A 20,272-nucleotide genomic window follows, 5' to 3' on the forward strand; every position below is an offset into this window, starting at 1 on the left:
AAAGAACATAAAACAGTTGTATTACTAATTTAAGAAAGCTCAAAGGTTAATGCTATTCCTTGTTTTTGCCTCTTCATTGTATGATATAAAAATATATAAATTGACAACGTACACTGTATAATTGATAAATAAATATACTTCAAGTTACCAAATATGTTGTTTTTATTCAATTCTGTGACCTGGTGCTAAAAGGACCTAGGTACATTTTTGAGTATATTGCAAACTACATTTTGTCATTTTACGAATAATGTACTAAAATGTGGTCACCCATGATGAACTATCTCGTTTATCTAAAGGTTAGATAGATGGCTGAAAAAATCGAGGTTCGGGGTTCAAGGTCTTAATCGGGCCGATAAAAGATTATTAGTTTTTTGTTTTAAAAAAATCGGCTCTAATAATTGTATTGTATTATTAACAGCAGGCTATAGAATTAATTTTGTAAACATTTGTAAAGGTGACAAAATACATCAGGCAATTGTTCGTCTACATTTTTAATATAGATATTTAAAAAACGAATGTCGCCACATAATGCACTTCCATTTTGTATAGGTATTATTCACAAGAATATTTATGATCATATTGGTCATAATACTTATAGAATTATAAATAAATAGATTTGCAGTATACATGTTGTCTTGATTGTCACGTTTATTTTCCAACCATGCCAATTTACTTACTATCATAAACAAAAATTAAAAAAAAACTCTTACTTAACTTGCTAATATATTCTTAGTTAAGGGAAAAATAAAACGAACGCAATATTTATTTAAAATGCTTTATTATCCGGAACATTATGCTAAATTCGAATAACCGTTAAACAATGATTTCTATTGACGAAGCTAAAGCACATGGCATTACAAAGTAAATCAAACTTACTCATTACCGACTCGACGACTATTATATTATTGCATATAAAACACTATAAAAACCATTTATTCATGTTCGTTTATTCGAATACAGTAACATGGAATACGGATTCTAAGAAAGGCAAGTATGTAATGTAAAAAGGAAAAACTTGAACTACATCGGCAGTGAGCACGATTATTTTTATATGAATTTTAATATATTGAAAAATTTCTAATTATACGAAGTTCCAACCGTTCTGCACCGAACAGCATTTTCTAACTTAATATTAACTAGCAAGTTAGAATACTAATTGTGCTTTCAATATAATCACTATAGATGAAGATTAAATTCTTAGATTACGAGTCTTAAATGTCACCAGAAGAGATCGCGACGACGCCAGTGTCGATCAAACGTTTCAATTTAAATAAATATAACAAACTATGTACACAATATCAGAGATCTTCCCTTGGTTTCGTCTAGCGCGGGAACTGGACGCGAATGATATACTTACGATTTTATGAATGGAATAAATGATTAGCAGTCATTCTTTACAGGAGCGGGTTTAAGTAGGTATTTAATGTACCAATTCCGAGGGACTCTTCCCCTTATTATTCATTACAAACAGAAATTATTTCCATTTAATATTGTAAAACATTTTAGTTAAACTATATTAAACAGAAAATAAATTTCAATTTAATATTTCAAGATTTGAATGTACATACATAAGCTTAAATTCGCTCCCGTTTATTTATAAAAAAAATTATGACTAAATTATGAAAACAAGTATACGGAATGATATAAGATCGCGTCCAAGAACCTTCTAGCGCTCGTTCGTTTCACAATTAAGTCGAATACAAAACATTTGCCTTACATTAAACATGTCCCCGTCCCGTAGGTAACGTCACTCGTAGTCGAGATAACTTCCAGTAATACAATGGCTTAAACACGAATACTTTACGGAATAACTAAATATATTAAAATAAATAAGTTCACAATGCATGTTAAATATAACGTGAAAGTGCGTGTTTTCCAAAGGCACAGTTTTAGGCAACGAATGAATATTTTATTAACCTTTCGTTTTTTGTTGTTTTTTTGCTGACGATAAATCTAAACAGCAGAAAAATAAAATAAAATCGTCATATATCACATTTTTACATTTTGTATTTAAAATCACGATATTAAATTGTAAAATACTCAAAAATGAAATCACACGTTACCTCCGCAAACTGTTAGAAACCATCAATATATGTATGTTACTGTATTATAAAACAAATTCGACTAATTTTACCGTTATTTTTTTATATCAGAAACTAATCTTGTCTCGACTACGTCAACATACACCCCTAAAATTCTACGCAATTTCAAATGCATATTTTTAACTTATATACGTCAAAATTATAGATATTATCCATGATGGCAAGCGCGAAACGTTCTGATACGCGTAGCTCCGTGAAGCGGTGCGTGTGTGCGGGGCGGGGAGGGGCAGGGCGTGTGGTGGGCGGGGGGGATAGTTCAGCAGACGCAGCCGCTCTCGTTGCCCTCTTGTTCGGAACCCATGGGGGACTGGGTCTGCAAGTCCACAGCTGTTACTGGAGTTAAGGAGTTTTAAAATAAAACATTCACATTCTAAAGTAACAATTAACATTACCCTTGTTTCAAAATTGAAAACTTATATGCGATAGATACCTTTTTTATTAAACATAACAGCAATATGACACCAATCACTTTAAATGAACGAAAAAATAGTCACTGGCTAATAAAATCCAAGACAATTTTGACAAACGCTAAAAGAAAATAGTAAACAAAAAATTAAGAAAAAATTAACCTTAAAAGATTTTAAAGCTAGTAAATATTTTTTGAAAAAACTTTCATCTACAAGATTTGGCTAAAAATATTAAAAAAACAGTATTATCAACCTAAATACCTTTAGTTAAAATAAGAATACAAAATGAAAACTGATATATTGTCCATTGATGATATCGATATTTGTATATTAAAATAAAGAAATAATAAATACGAATTAGTATTGTTTTAAATTTTATTCAAAATATCAGCGTGAGATACGGGTATTTACAAACAAAATCATGAAACAACGTCCATAGACTATCTGCATAGATCGACGTGTTACTACACAAACGCCATACAGATGTCGACCTCGAGTCTAAGACGTTGTAAATCACAATATATATTCTGTGGTATAAAAAGAAAAATTGGCTGTCATTAATCCAAATTATGTGCCAGGAATATTGCACCCAAAATATTATAGTCTGTGTTACTTTATATATCTTCTTTTGTATATTATATTATGTATCTTAATAATTTATATTTGAAATTTAATAACTAATTATTTGTTATTATTATTAAATAAGTAACTTTTTTATATAAATCATAGCAATCCGATGCAATATTCCAAGCACAGGGTAAATAATAAGTACATTAATCTATTATTAATAAAAAATAAATTTAAATAAACATAATTTTTTTAAATTAATATCTATCAAATTAATGTATATAATATTAAATCATTTTTGCGATCAAATAAATCTTATTTTAATAATAGTTATTGCTCTTGGATGTTGATATAAGTTTATTATTTATTAATATATATAATATAATAATTACAAAAGCTGGAATGAACTATTTCAAATATTACAATGTATAAGTCATATAAACCCGATAAAAGCTAGCCGTGAAAATCTCACAAAATAAAAATATTAGTTAAAAATATAAGAATCATAAGATTTCGTTCTTAAGCACTAAAGTAAATAAATAATACTAATGTACACAGGCCGCGCCACCTCCTTATATACTCATTATGTTATAAGTAATTCGATATTACATTTTAGTCACTAATAAACGTTAACTATAAACTTAAAATCAATTTATAGAAACGAAAATAAAAAAAACCCGAGTAAATTTCAAATATAATCTCAATGAATCCCTTTGATGCCCCGTTTGTGTTAAAAATTAATTATATAAAAAAAGTATGGCATAATTTAGGATACGCGAGGTGACCGCGACCAGATGCTATATACAGCCTTAGGGCAGTTCAACGAAACGCTAAACCTACACGCTTGGCTCATTCACTCTCAGCAACTGCATTCGAATTCGTAGATTTAAGCCCCTCTAACCTCTCGCATAGGCTCATACAATACGTCACTATATTCTTAAAATTATAAAAATGAAACAAAAACAGCCCACTCACATACCACTGGGCGAAGGCTTCCGAATAGATAAAATAAACAAAAATATCAATCGTAAAGGAACATTTAAAATACATAATGAATTTAATTTGAAGGATATTGCCAATTTCAAGGGCTCGCCAATGATCAGTCTCATAGACTAAAACGAATCCGCGACAACACAAAAGCGACTCCAGCCGTGCATAAAGGTGCCTCCGTGTTTACAAATATACCAAACGCATTGAAACGGCTCGACCGAACCCAAGCACGATTGTGCATTACCGCGTTGAATGCTGGATGTACATTAAAATCTAATATCACTTTAAATGCTAACACACAAAAGCACAGCGACATGTCAGATCAGTCTGTCGCCCTGAATGATTGCGACGGCAAACGCTTCCGTACCGGTTGCTTTATTCAAGAGACAATTCGTTATACTTACTTTATACATACTTGAGAAAAGCAGAATTGTCCGAGGCATAATTCTGAAGTTACCATTGGCCTGCTATTTACGAATCAAAAGATCGTAAGAAGCTGATACTGTGTTTGAATGTAAACATTATAATGCCAATAAGACAATTCTACGATCCATAAGCAAAACGAATTATTTTTGGAATGATAACCGGGCTTTAGTTATAGAGCGTTACGATCGTTCGGACTCCATTTTGAAGTAACGAGCTATCAAAGAATGAGAGAACGTCCGAAATATTTTCGTTCAATGAATGAACGACCCATACATTTTGTCATTCGCTTCCGATATTTTTAATTACACAGCTGCCATTTTCAATCCCTCACTAATCATTCAGAGCGACATGGATACACTAAACAACGTTTGTTACTTCAACTTATTTTCATTCAAGTAATCGCTATAATGCCTTTGAATAACAGCCATCGTCCATCGTGATAAAAATCGTTTACAATCAGAATATTTATTAAAAAGTGAAAGTCAGGCAAGAGAGGAATATATGAATTTACTCCCACTCGATACAAGCCGTATACATTTCTCGTCTGTAGAGTCTGTATTTTTATAAATCGATTAATTTAGAACATTCTTTTAACAAAACACTACCTATAGCTGTCAAGGAAAGTTTGTGCACATTTAAAAAAAAAATTGAAAATTCTTTACATATTGAACGGCTAATTTTGATATATCTGTTGAAGGCTTTTGTTAATAACATTCGGCAAAATAGCGTAAACTTCGAGATAACCGCCACACGCCAAGTAACCAACGCTGCCGAGTACCGCGGCCGACGCGCGGGCGGCCCTAGCAGGCGCAGCCGTTGTCGGGCTCCTTGTTGTCTCCGGGCGCCTGTCGCAGGATCACCTCGTGCACTGAACATATATTATTAAGGAAAATAAATTAAACACTACGGAAATAAAACTATTGTTAGAATCGATGTAGTTTCGTTAACAAAGCGTCTTTCTTTTCAACTCTTGTCGTTGCTGTTACATTATTCACTATCTCGATACGGAAACTATTACATGTGGTAGTTTTATTTATATTGTTAAGTTTATAAGTTACATGCTTGGAAACAATTGTCGGCCCAATATGTAAATGAAAAGATTAGAATAGGATAAAACCATCACGTCTCAACTTTAAATTTAAACCTAATTAAAGTATACTAAATACTCAATATTCAAATACAAAAACATTAGGGGTGGATGAGTAAGCCAATGGTAAGCGGCCACCTCGCCCTTGGACATTGGCACTGGCAATATCAACCATTATTATCTTATCGATCTACATCTATAAATGTATTATATATGAGAAAGTAACACTGTCTGTCTGTCTATGTGTTGCTCTTTCACAATCAAACCACTGAACCGAATTTAATGAAGGAGAAAGAGTTTTTATATGCCTAGCACCTGACGAACAACCCCTAAAACGTGAACGAAGGCGCGGACAACAGCTAGTATTAAAATATATTACATGAATCTACCCTTGCAAACCGCACTTACTAAGTCGAGTCATATGCTCAAAGGATATCTGGAAAAGTTCGCTTTTTACCGATAAAACCGCCTCTGTATATTTTCCCTAGCCTTAATTATATATTTTTTTAATGTGCTGTACAATAAAGTGAACTTGCATTTCCTTTCATGATGGTCGCCACCGACCACCAGTCTATAATTACACTGACTTACTCAGCATCAGCTATTAATATTAGGTATTTAACATATCACAAGTAAAAACACATACAAGAAAGACGCTTTATTAATATACATTTAGTAAAGGATTCAAGACTAAAAAGAAGTTTCAATATTACGTTTTCAAGGCTCTAGATATAATTCACTTGAAGATTTTTAAAGCTGTACGTAAAATATAAAAGCAAAGAAATTACCTACAGATAACATTAATTACTTGAATTAAATAGTTTCGAGTTGTGAATGTGACTAATGAAAATGCAGTTTAGTTAGACTAAAATATAATTTATGACTTTGCTATTAGTAATGAAATTTGAATAACATTCTCGTTGGTTAATGACTTCATGCGACATGCAAACACGTGCGACGTAAGCGAAATTTAAGGAAATACTTAAATAGCGTTTATAAATATTGTTTAATAATAAAAGATTTTTTTTTTTTTAAATGTTTTTTTTTTTGGCTGAGATCTTAAATCAAATACTATAGGCGCGTGAGTTAATGGACCACCTAGTGGTAAGTGGTCACCTGTGATCATTGTCATTGTTCCCGAAATAATTTTTAACCATTCCTTACATCGCCAATGCGCCAAACCTAAGAAACTGAGATATAATGGACTTCGTGCCTGTAGTTCTGGCTCACTCACCTTTGAAGCCGAAACATAACAATAAATAAGTATTGCTGCTTGGCGGTAGAATAGATGAGTGGATGGTACTCAGACATACAGTAATTTTTTGGATATTTTTAGACAATTGAAAGAGGTAAAATTAATTGGCTTGATGCGGTTTTCTTGGTCTTTATCGAGAATAAAAAAATAAAAAGTGAAGCAGATGTCATTAAGCTATTTTGATTTATTTTATTATTATATAAGTATTCTTTACAGAAGAGTTATATCTTCCATTATAAAAAAAGAATATATTTAAGACTAGTAATAAAAGTCATGCTATAGGCATACAATAAATAAATAAAATTGTAATAAATACGATATCTATGATAAGCGAAGGAAGGTGCAAATAGATAAAGCAGGCAGGTAGACAAGTACATATGACATTAGTAATGTTAACTTTACTTACAACACTTGTTAGCTCGCTACGTTACCACCACCCACAAGGACGAGTCCGGGGGACGTCACTAGTTACCGAACGGTCGTGTGCCAATACGTGTGAAATTCGCTACAAGTATGCCGCGGTACTTTTAAACTTGGAATCATGTAAACATTCGACTTAATGACATTTATCACACGTATTTTTGTTTTTTCTTTTTGGAACGAAGTTCTTTTTCGCGGCTTTTATGCGGCTTACAGTAGAGTAAATGGCAGAAAAAGCGTTATGTCCCCTCCGCGTAACCTCCCCCCCCCCCTCTCTATTTTATATAATATACCATCTTTAAACTTTTAATTAACAGGTCATTGTTTTTAATATGAATTTTATTTCTTGTCGTTTAATTATTCTCGAATGTTGTTATTCATATTGTATCTGTTATTTAATTCACAATATATAGCGAAAGCAACTTCGTTCCAACCGAGTGTCCCACGACACATCCGGTTTTTTTTTTTTAAAGTTTGTTGACCCAAACTTGAACATATTCCTTTTCAATAATGGAATATGTATAGCTAATTTCACACAAAATTAATAATCATACCCCAAAACGACAACCATGATTAATAATGTAACGGAATCACCATTAATGCCTTAATCTAGCCGCATACAATAATACCATAATAGCGGGTATCACACATTTATACCGGTACAAAAAATAACATTGTACAAATATATCGTGTTCAGTGCGTGTATGGACTGCGTGAGATGTTCATGACGTGTAATAATTAATGTATAAAAGTATATCATAGTGTTTGAGGAGAAACTTCTTTGGACGCCATTCATGAAAATAATCCAAGGTCGAGTTTGAACACAACGTTTCTATAAGTAACGTTAGTGACGCAAAAAGGAGTTTCACTTCTATCACGTGTACAGAATCACAAGAGCTTGTATATTTATTTTGAATAGTTTTTTAAAAAGGATACTGTCTTCCGGTGGCTTGCTCTCGGCAGAGTCCATGCCTGGCAGCGCCGCGGCTACTCTTCGGAATAACTGTAAATATATACAAATATATGATGAGCATGAAATTTAATCGACCAACAATTTTTCATTCATCGAGCGAAACAGGTAAATTCGGGATTATATTTTATAGTTCTTGACCAAAGATCGCCATACGTTCACATCTGCTGAGATTACAACTGTAATTTCAAATGTATATATTTTATTTATAATTTAAGTCTTACCTCGTAATCTAGTAGGAGATCAACATTGGGGTAATAAGCCCTTCTAAATAAAATAAAGTGAGGTAACACTTAGTCCCAGCGGTTGGACATCTACAAACTATAATTACCACGTTATAACATTTTGTAGTCACCTGTTTGACATTATATCCAGCCTTCGCGCTGGTCTCGATGAACATAACGTTGAGCTCCTTAGCCTTGCGGTCCCCGTCCTCGGTTGAGACCTGCCGCTTGTCCGACAGATCGGTCTTGTTGCCAACCAGCATGATGATGACGTCCGACCCGCGCTCCGTGCGGACGTCATCGATCCATTTCGATGTTTGGTGGAATGAGTTTGCATCTGAAGACATCAAATTATAATTGATTAAAATATATTTATTTTCAAAATGTCATGTCATTGCGAAAAAGGTTTAGTTTTGATCGAAGCCATTCGAAGATTAAGTGTATCGTACATTTATATAATACTCCAGTAAGCTTAAAACATTGTGACAAAATTTCAACAAGGCGTGTATAAATCTAGCCATTCTGTTTTAAGCCTTAATATAATAATGATTATTAACATTTTACAATAGTAAGTTTTATACTTGTTTTATCGCAATTAAAAAAAAAACAGTTAAACCATTTACATTTAAATTCTGAATATAATTCAATGAAACGAAATAGAGGCCGTCGAGGGTCAATATTCTTTGCTCAGCAGTTTTAAATGTCAATACGGATCGAAGAATCTTGCTCGAAAACGCTTGTACAGAAGATTAGTGAGCACTAATCATAGTCGTTGGGGCATTAAATACAACTTTGGATTCCTTTTTATTCTAAATTTATTTTTACGTTTTAAGTTTATTAGCATTAGACACATGGTTATTGACTAATATGTGTCTGTATAATTATACTGCACAAATAGCGATAGCAATAATAAAACATGGACACCTTTGAGCGACCAAGAAAATGCGATGGTACATATCAATCGCGTTCTATATCCTCATCTTATACTCGTGGATTTATAGCCTTACATTAAATTTAGTCCGTCGCTTTGTTATTATATTTTTATTTGGTATACGAGCATATAAGCATATCAGCGGCGCTGTAAGTACATATATATAAAACATTCCGTACACCACCCAATATCTTCTGAACCTGGAATTACACTGGCTTACTAAACCTTTACAAAACACAAATATCGATTGATGTTTGGCCCGAGAAAATCTGACGAATCGGTACCAACCCAGACAGACCTGCAAAAAGCCCCGCCCACACACAGGTGTAATCGATTCTTAAGAACCGTCGACATATCAATAGCGTTTCCGAAGTTATTACAACTAGATTTTTAGCAAGATAGCTCAGCAATTGCCTCTTGAATTATAGATTTCTAACATTGACGTCATCAGAAATCGGACGACGTTATACTCAGTGACGGATATTGTATTCGGCCGTGTTAACTATTTTTTTTTCTTCATCTACGAAACTATTTAATTGGAGTTGCATTGCTTTATAACTCATACAACATAGCGTCGAACATAATCGAAATTCGAAACGTAATCGAAATTCTCGAACAATTGTTTACACTAAGGAATCAGAAATTGACCCACCTTTACCGTACATCATAATCTTTATGAAGAAAATTTTATGAGCTTGGTTTCGATTTGTGTTATAGAAGTATATAAATATGATTTTCTGAAATGTTGTATTATTCAATAAAATAATGTATACATAAGCATCTATCAAACAAATAGTTAGCAAATAAGTGTGAAGTTGTTTTTTACTCAACGATTCCATCGATAATTTTTTTGTACCATGTACACAACTAGTACTTTCAGCAATTAAGAAAAGTCAGTTTCATAAATGACGTATCGATACATTCGAATAATCATCTCAAGTGGACACTGGGAAGTGTGACGTCATCAGTAATCCAATATGGCGGACAGCTGCCGGACGCCACTAAAACTGTGCTATAGCTCGTAACCATTTGTAATATTTTTATTGATCTACAAAATTTACCCTGTATTCTATTCATTCGATTCATATTTACTAAAGTTGAGACCTTGAATAAATAATAATAATGTTCAATTTAGTATTTTATGACCAATCAGCTGGTTTATCGTCTTATCCGAAACTCTAAAAAACACATTAATGTTCAACGTCGAACATTGTGTTTATGTAATAAAACTGAATGTGCACTTCTTAGTAAAAAAGAATAACTGTAGAACGAAGATGATTGAAGTCCGTGTCAATGCAAGCAATAATGTGTCAACGAGGTTAGATTATATTATTAGAGGTTGATAATTGCACAGGAATTAATAAAACATATGTTCTCAAATTAAAATTGATATTTCTATTTGTCCTTAGAAGCGTATAGCGCTTCTAAGATAAACATCATATTTTAAGTATCATCACACTTTTGTGAATTATTCTGTGTACACCCGAGAAAGTTCTTAGAATAAAAACAAAATGTTTTTTTTTTGTATGTTCTTCAAAAGATGTTCTATGTACACCCATATTTACTCGTGCGAAGCCGGGGCGGGTAGCTAGTTCTTATTAAATTTATAAATCCTAAATCGCATCGTATAACTTGTTTCATTCTCTTGGCCCGTCGAGGGATTGTTCCTAAGCTATATATTATCCTTTGAAATAATGGACCGAGGCAAGCAGCCAAGAGACCACCGGGTTTTCCAGACCGCGTTTTTAACAAAAAAAAAACTATTTAAAACATGTTTGTAATTTTACACATAAACAGTAATGTTAATATTTATTTTCGACTATAATAAGCTGTACATATTAAACGGTAACTATTTATTAGATTAATAAAATATTTATTCCTACTATTATGACTTTATATATATAAGAAAAATTATAATTGAACTACTAGAACGGATATAAAGTAATTAAAGTTCTATTTAGGTTTCAAATTAATTAACTAACTCTAGTTTAACAGTTTTATGTCATACGAGTCAATATCAGTAACGCTTAACTTAGGGGTAGTATGTGCCAAATATTTGAACTGGCGGGACGACAAAGGTCACCAGAAACACATCCAATGTTGTTTGTCACCGCCGACACGAATGTCTAATATTTAATTTTAAACCTTATACTCTTTAACTTAAAGATCAAATTTTTTTCATACTAGATTCACTCGCGAGAAAGTGAATTTATTTAATCGAAAGGCATGCCGGCGTAAAACTTTATGAAATTCATTGCGAAAGATCTACATTTTTGGGGTATGATTCTGTAATTTATATGAAAATCTACTTCATTCCATGAGATACAAAATAAAAGAAACGGTCTACAATATCATTCACTTTATGACGATTTTGTAAAAAGGTAAGATTATACACAGTTTATTATTATTAAAATCTTGATATACTTGGATTGCAAAACATTTGCACTATTATATATGTATACGTATGTAGTATACATATATAATACAGCGTAGCGTAAACCTATAAATATATTATATAAGCTATTAGCTATTAATAAAGGCTACAAGTACTATAAGGATTATAACATTTATTTTTTAATTACAAACCTTTTTCGTGACAGTTAATAGTCAGATAAAAAAAAAAATTATATCAAATTTCAAAAATCGAATAAAAATTTCGTCGAGGAAGGATGATAAAATAGTACTCTTTTATAATATATACTTCTTTGTTATATGTTTTGCAATATTCAATGTTACATCTCAAAACAAAGAATAGTATTATTGATATATTTTTACACCTATTCGGAATCCAACCTTCTGTTCACGAGGTCATTGGCACACTTTCAGTATTTCAGGTGCATGCAACCGATCCGTTGTAATCCAGTCTTTTGTTACTGGTATTTTATTCAACACGTTTTCTTCAGGCGGATTGCACAAAGATAAAAAAATATCTATCTTTGATATCGTTCTCTTGCAATGCACCAAGAATGAGATAGCAAGACGGCTATGTAGACAAATAAAATCTATATATATATAATAATTATTACAAACTCAATAATGTGATGATTTATAGTTCAATGATAGACGACGTTTGTTATTTTGTATTGTAAAACATGATATCTCCAATAGTTTGTCTCTGACGAACCGAAACGCCACTTAAACAAGACTAATGTCTCTTTGATTTAAGTACATATTAAGAAACGTAGATAGTTGTATTTGTATTAACAAAGATTCCGTCATACTTAGTTAACGAATGTTAAGTCCCATACATTGCGACAGGCAATATAAAAAAACTAAAAACCATTCATAAAACCGTCAATGCGCCTCCAACCATGGGATCTAAAACGTGTCATTCACCCTGCGAACCAGACCACAGCAATACGCATTGACGTTTGTCGGTGGAACAACTGTTGAGTGGTTGGAGCTGGGAGCTTACCCACGGCCTTGCGTAACGCCGTTAGAGCACACCACAACGGAAGTTGATTGATGTCAGATTGAAAAAAATAGAGAAATAAGAAAGAACATTGTTTGTTTTAGGCAAGACTACTTATACTTTTCTTGTGAAACTTCTTAATTCTACTTATTTGAAGACACAGGCTATACAATATGTTTATGTTGCAGTTCTATCCAATATAGCATTTTGTCAACGAACTTTCAAAGCGATCGCTGTCTTACACACAAAAACTATGTATAAAGATTTGACAATCTTTATAGGTCTGCAGAAAAATCTGTAAAAGTATATAATCTATCTTGTATAGATCAATGTCTGTAATGTTTCGAAAAAAGAACAAAAATTTAGTTTAATTTTTCTGTCACAGAATAAAAATGTTGTCGTAATACATAGCATTAAAGTCATTTTAAACGTTACGTCGATAAGTATTGGATTTCAAATTATGCAATTCGAATTTTAAAAATATTATGATATCAATAAATAAACGGTTGTAATAATAATAGCAAGAATAATTACTTACTTTACCTCTTCGTAGTTAGGGTGGGTATGTAATAATGCATTGCAGTAAAATAAATACGCTTGGAGGTAATCATTGTGGATGACAGAATATACAAAGCATAAAGAATTCATATGAATTGAATGCATAAAATGCAAGCGCAGTGGCGGATTTCCAATATAGGCTTAGCCTACGGCGTTAAATTTCCGAAGGCGAATTAATTTCCCCGACCCGTGATTTTGATTTATTTGAATGTATGTCATAAATTAATAAACTTAGTAACTCTAGTTATCATTTACTGAAATTTGATATTGCTTTCTTTGTTTTAGTATTTTTTTAATAACTAAGAACGTAGGCAATGACACATTTGTAAATGTGCCTCTGTACAACTGTATGTAATACATATTTTTATTTTAAAAAATAGGTATTACTAGACGAGTATATTTTGTAGACTAGGTCTTACATTTTTATATCTTCAGAGAGTCTCACTGCGAATTTATGACGGGATTTTATTTACATTTTTACGACTGAACAAATTAAATTTTTTCCTATAAAACGTACAAAACACAAGAGATAGAATTATTTTCAAACATGAGAAAGGCCCGCTTTTTTTCAATAAGAATCTATTTTACTATAGATACCAACCATTCTAAGCAGCAATTAATGTGTAGGCACAAGGGACTTAAAATCCATAGGACTTAAGGTAGATGGTGTATTGGCGATGTAAGAAATGGTTAATATTTTTTATACCGTAAATGTCTATGGGTAGTAGTGACAACTTAACATCAGGTGGCCCATTTTCTCGTCTACCTCTATCATAAAATAATAATAATAATAGTGCGTCAATTTCGTAAATTATATATTATTTAGAACAGCAACAATGGTACATCATTTCTGGTGACCAACTATTTCAACTTGCGTAATTTATACTACTTAGCAACGCTAACGTTATATTTTAAATTGGTTACGTATGTAGTAATACACAATTAAACAGATTTAAAATTCTTACTTAAACACTTGGTATTTACCAATGAGTGGTTGGTGGCGACCACCGCCTACTGTAACTTGTTTCTCGAGAGACCATTCACTAAATAGCAGGGTAAAAAAAATTTTGGTAAGAACTAAAAAAGTATTTATGAAATTCCTCTTAATAAGGGTTTAGTAGGGGTAGAAGTTTGTCATTTCTATATATAAAAATGGAAATTCTCGTTTAGGTATTCATTTAAGCCAATTATATTTTTCCCTATCTAAAGCTTCAATGGGAATTGCTTATGAGTACAATATTTAAAAATCACCTTAAAACTTAATATAATGCAACACTAAAATAAAAAACAAATTAAAAAGATAAGATACACCAAAGGTATATATTTTTTAAGTGTATTTTTGTTTCATATAATAGAAACCAGCATAGTTATATATCCTTTTGTTTGAAGTATCAGCGGTATTAAAAAGCGAACAGCGAGCCGGATGAATATTGAATATAAAATCCATTAAACAACAGTGAGAATAAAGCCGACTATGAAAACCTGAGCTTGACACATTACGTAATTACTTTGGTAGTAGGTGGAGATCATCGGAGTGACTCAATTTATCGCAGGAAGTTTATTTTTCAACTGTCTCTTTATTAATTTATTGTTTTAAAATAAGTCACCAACTGATGGTTAATCTCTGTTCATAAGAAACATAGGCCCAACCCGTTAAAGGTCAATCGACAGCCACCATAAGATTTAAAATGCTATGTTTCTTTTCCGTTGATATAAACACATTGGCGGTGTAACCCTTTCAACCGAAATATATTTATACAAACTATAGCCTATTCCAATCACAAAAGCGAAGACAAATAAACAGATCTGATAATGAATTGACTCGATATCACACGTCGAGATTTTGAATAATATATAAAAAAGACATCATACATGTCGGCGATATGATTGTTGAAACGTCGGAAATAGAAATCAAGTGGATCTAAGTACCTAAGTGGAATAGGGTTGTTTTATAAAAAAAGATATATTAGCAAATCTTCCGCCTGACCAATTCCAGTCACGGCGACTACTAGACTAGCCGACTACGGAGTCAATATTAAATACATATATATGTAAATATACACAAGTGTATCCGCAAACGCAGGTGCGCTCTACAATCTACAGCAGGCGTAGCAGACTAACAAAACATAAAAGTTGTAATAGATATTAGGAAAGTTCTTAATTTGAGTTGATTTATTTGATTAAATAAAAGTTCTAATCAAAAATAATATTATTTTGTGAGTTATATTCGTATTAAAGAAATCGCGTTATTCGTATAATTAAATCGCATGTCACGTGTTCGTAAAGTTTGTTGGATTCAGCATCGTAATGTTTAATGCATTTAACACACGTACTGATAACTGGAGCGACGAAGAAATGAGAATTCACACTGTTATAATTCGGTAATTGGAAAATGTTGATACAACTCTGATCCTTGATTTATGAAAACGTATCATCAACGATCACATTTAACTATGGAGATGACATCATATAATTTTATACAGTATAATAAATACTATTTTCTATATTCGAGTACATATAATTTATATATGTTATATAGTAAATTTATTATGAATGACTCCTGATTATGGATGTTTTCATCTTATCGCTTAACCGCAAATAAGTAAGGTTCAAGTATATACTCAGACGTAGTAGTTGCCGTGAGAGTTTATGGCTTTAATAATCAATCTAATAAACCTCTACATTTTAGATCGAATATTTCATGCTTCATATTTCAGGCGTAGCGAGGTGTACCATTAAATCAATCGACGGCAGAACATTGCAATATTTTTTTTAAAAATAGTTTTCATTATGATAATAACTATGTAATTAAATTTTTCTCTATAACTATTAATTTTCGATTGAAACAAGAATGAATATTCACATGCAGACAAAGGAACGCTTGAATGTAAAAAGATTGACAGATATACGTAATGTAGAAATGTCGTGGCAGTTCAATTTCCTTATTTAGAGGCGGATTGATGATCGATCTATCGTTAGGTACTAGTAGGTACATATTAAGCTCAAACTTTTATTAAATAATTGCATTACTTACCACTGGTTTCAAATAAAAATACCCCAACCAATTATACAAATTCAGTGGCCAATTTGTCAGAATTTGTATATCAATATCTTTAAGCAAGAAAGAGTCACATAAGGTCAATATAAATCTCAGATAAATCGACACAAATAAAAGCCAAATTAAAAAAAACCTCAGATAAAAAGCTATCAAGCAATCGCATATAATTAGAATATATAAAAAAAAAAAACAAAAACATTAATGTCGTCGTATTGACGTCTGAGGCTTATTTTGGTTGCGCGTCGACATCCGGACGTCCGTATTGTATAATGTAGGTTATGCATATGCTTGACACTCATAACTATGGAGGCGAGTGTTAGACCGGTGAGTGGGAGGTCGTAACGTTACACCACATCATCACGTAATATTACACCGAGAATGACGCGTGAGTCATCTTAGCTAATGTGGACACAACATATACGTATATATTAGAACAGGTTTTCGACACGCTCAGGAGTCAGGTTATTGTTAACTATGACACATAACTTGAGAAAACCTTATTCTGTAAACAATATGTCAATGTGATTTTATAGCAAAATCGAATTCGTTGATTTGTCAGATGTATAAGTATTGTATACAAATATACGTATTCTTACATTATACGACTTCATTGTTGGAAAAGGATATGTTATATGATGTAATAGCGTGCTATTGTTACAAATAAACGCTTAATATAAAAAAGTTAATTAAAAATGAATAATAGTTTGCTTTCGAACGATAAATCCTACGCTAAAATGTTTCAATCAGTTTTATTTTTATTTTAGCTGTTTTTAGAACGATAAACCTGTTTACCTCTTCTTTTTTTTAATACATTGGATCTATTTCTAATCTTATCAAATGTCAAATATATATTAATCTTCTCTTAATTTATATCCGAGTGAAAGAGTAATACTATAAGTCTAAAGTATTAACAACTCATTATTAAACGACCTATTTAAAATGTACATTAGGTTCTACATAAAATGCCATCGTAACATTTAACGTGGTAGCAATGAACCCTAACCCAATGGGTTGAAGTTAGCAATTAACCCCATATCCGTGCATTCACTAGAACTAACATCCGCTGAATCAGTTAAAAAACTATAATTATTAATTATCTTTAATGTTTTAATTACCGAGAATATGTAAAAAAAAATGTATACTCAAATATCGATCGTATAAAAAAAGTCTAATTAATCCATTTGAATATCAGCTATTCGTCTCATAGGTCTATAGAAGTTGGATAGATCCAGCAATTAGCGAGCCGAGTGCTCAGGACGCGGGGTTTGCGGTCAAGCACTGCGGGGTCGGGCGAAAATATGAATTATACGATTACCTATTCAAGACGCACCATTATTAAATATGTCGAAAGATTTTTTTAAAAATAAGATATTTATGGTCAACTACATTCAGTAAAATTAAAAGTTATGCTTATTTATGATATAGGTGTATATACACTGAGTAATTTTCAACTACAAAAAAGTGATTAATAAATAGAAACGTTATTTTAATGAGTTGAATAAATATTTCACCTTGATTTTCGCATAATTTGTATAATCGTTACATATAAAGGTCGAAAGCAATCGGTTTTTGTAATCCTCATTAATTAATTTCCTGATGTATCTAAGCAGTAAAGTATTTAATAAACTTAAGGCCCATATAAATTTATATATTTATAATATACTTATATCCCAGAAACCAAGATTCCGATTAGATAATAAAATAACTTTTCTATTAAGCAGACAATTAAAAGCTTCCTATTATATTTGATCAGTGATCACAATATCATCTTAAGTATCGAAACAATACACACACACGTCAACTTTTGGACAATCTATAGACTATTACTAGACTAAGAATTTATTATTTACTACATTTATATAAATGGAGTAATCTACTCAATGCTTTACTAAGCCTATAAACATGTATACAACTAGCGGTACCTTTACATAGAACTGAAAAATTACATTACTTTAAAATAGTTTTAATATAAAGTCAACTTACTGGTGATATCGTAGACAACAACAGCAACAGTGGAGTCCCTGATGTAAGAAGGTATGAGAGACCGGAAACGCTCCTGGCCCGCCGTATCCCACAACTGCAGTCTTACTGTACGGTCTTCCAGATACATGGTCTTGGAGAGGAAGTCTATTCCAATTGTCGCCTAAATAACATAAAAAACAACTCAAAAATAATTTTGTAATATGTCTGATCTAAAGATACAACCTATTTATAAATCAAAAATATATTGTTTGTATAAATTTAGCACAAATATAATGTTCAATTATATTATTTGTATACAAGAAATAAATGTTTTATATATATAGTTTGCATTGGATGAAATCAACCCTTAGAGCTGATCTATATTAAGACCTATATTGTGTTTACATTTAGTTATTTATGCAACATGGTCATATCTAAGAAAATATGGTTATAGTTTACTTTAACTATCAATAAGTATATAATTCTAGGGGACGGACAATGAATTTTCTGATTAATCTCGGCTAAGTTGTATTTTCTATAATAGAATTCTAATGACATTAAATAAAATTAATAAAAAATACATTTTATAATGTACATTTTATTGTGCCCTTACAAAGATTGTAGATGAAATAATGTTAGTACTGATGACCCTAACTCAGGGCTTAACTTATATTTTTGGTTCCAAAGCTAGGTGCGAACTTAACAAAGAATAGTTTTAATTCTTGATAGTTCCATACACTATACTGTTTATTTGTTTGCTTCTTATTTATTATAATAGGAATATATACATCTAAATATAAATATCATATAAGATATATATGTAAGTTATTATTGGTATTATTAAACACATTTTTCTTGGTAAATTAAAATGATTTAAACACAATATAACACAATCACTGCAACCAGTATTACTTTATGCTTAACCCGGTACAAGATCAAATAAACAAACATTTTGCCAAAATTTCATCTATATTATTGAGACAAGGCAAACTATATTCATATCAGTCAATATATTGCCCCATAAGTAATAAGTTTATCAATTACAAATATTATTAAAATTATCTCTAATCTTTATGTACAAGTGATATCTTTTAAGGAACAATTTAAAACAAATTTACTCAATTAGAACACTTGACTTGTTATTGTTTCATGCTCCAAATAATTTTAATAGTAATTGACCATAATTTCTTACTCACCTGATAAGTGTTGTCAAAACTGTCATACATGAACCTAGTGATCAGCGACGTTTTTCCCACTGAAAATCGCAAATTGCGGGTCAATGCACCTTTTAATTACATATTGCCTATTCCACATAAGAATTCATCGGATAACGGGAATAGAGATCAGAGAATAGCGTGAGAAGTGTAGGAACGACAGACGATAATGATACTAATAATCTCTCGTAACCTACATCCCTTACAATACGTAATGCATAGTACCGATACTTTAATAAGAACCAGTGCTAATGAAACTATCGTATTCTATACCAAGGAGTGATGTAGGTCAATAATTCAATAAGTCTAGACAAATCTATATACGTGTCTTAAATTCAAAAAGTGTATTAAAAATGTACGACTGCTAGGGCAATTTGTCTTCCACTTACCACTCTGTTCTCCAAGGAACACGAGCTTAAACTTGCGTAGAGGATTACCGAATTCCCCCGACGTAGACATTATGATTGTTATAATTAATTACTTTGCTAAACTATAAATTTCACAGTAATTCTTATCACAGAAAACTACATGAACAATGACAGTTCGGGCCACTCCTGCGGCACACACGAGCGCAGCGCCGCCACGTTACGGCAGACTGACGGCGCTACGCAAAAGCCAACTCAGCAAAATGACATCATGCCGAATATAATGCATACTTTTAAAATAACTAATCTCGCTCCTAATGACAT

At 31.8% G+C, this 20,272-nt stretch overlaps 1 protein-coding gene across 3 annotated transcripts; it reads right to left on the bottom strand.

Annotated features, from left to right (window-relative positions):
• Nucleotides 1-759: 759 nt before the first annotated feature.
• On the bottom strand, nucleotides 760-20,174 carry LOC125070199 (ras-related protein Rab6). Of its 3 annotated transcripts, XM_047679991.1 has the most exons (7): nucleotides 19,973-20,174; nucleotides 19,566-19,624; nucleotides 18,391-18,550; nucleotides 8,580-8,785; nucleotides 8,191-8,257; nucleotides 5,345-5,360; nucleotides 3,388-5,284 (listed from the first exon to the last, which is right to left on the bottom strand). In XM_047679991.1, the coding sequence occupies exons 1-7, from the start codon at nucleotides 20,040-20,042 to the stop codon at nucleotides 5,197-5,199; spliced, it is 666 nt and encodes a 221-aa protein (XP_047535947.1). In that variant the 5' UTR covers nucleotides 20,043-20,174; the 3' UTR covers nucleotides 3,388-5,196. The 3 variants fall into 3 exon arrangements, with proteins under 3 accessions (XP_047536031.1, XP_047535947.1, XP_047536112.1); XM_047680075.1 differs by lacking the exons at nucleotides 3,388-5,284; nucleotides 5,345-5,360 and adding an exon at nucleotides 760-2,429; XM_047680156.1 differs by having other exon boundaries at nucleotides 3,388-5,360.
• Between the last annotated feature and the right edge of the window lie 98 nt (nucleotides 20,175-20,272).

The sequence above is a fragment of the Vanessa atalanta genome, chromosome 1 (genome assembly GCF_905147765.1).
Source record: "Vanessa atalanta chromosome 1, ilVanAtal1.2, whole genome shotgun sequence".
Taxonomy (NCBI): Eukaryota; Metazoa; Arthropoda; class Insecta; order Lepidoptera; family Nymphalidae; genus Vanessa; species Vanessa atalanta.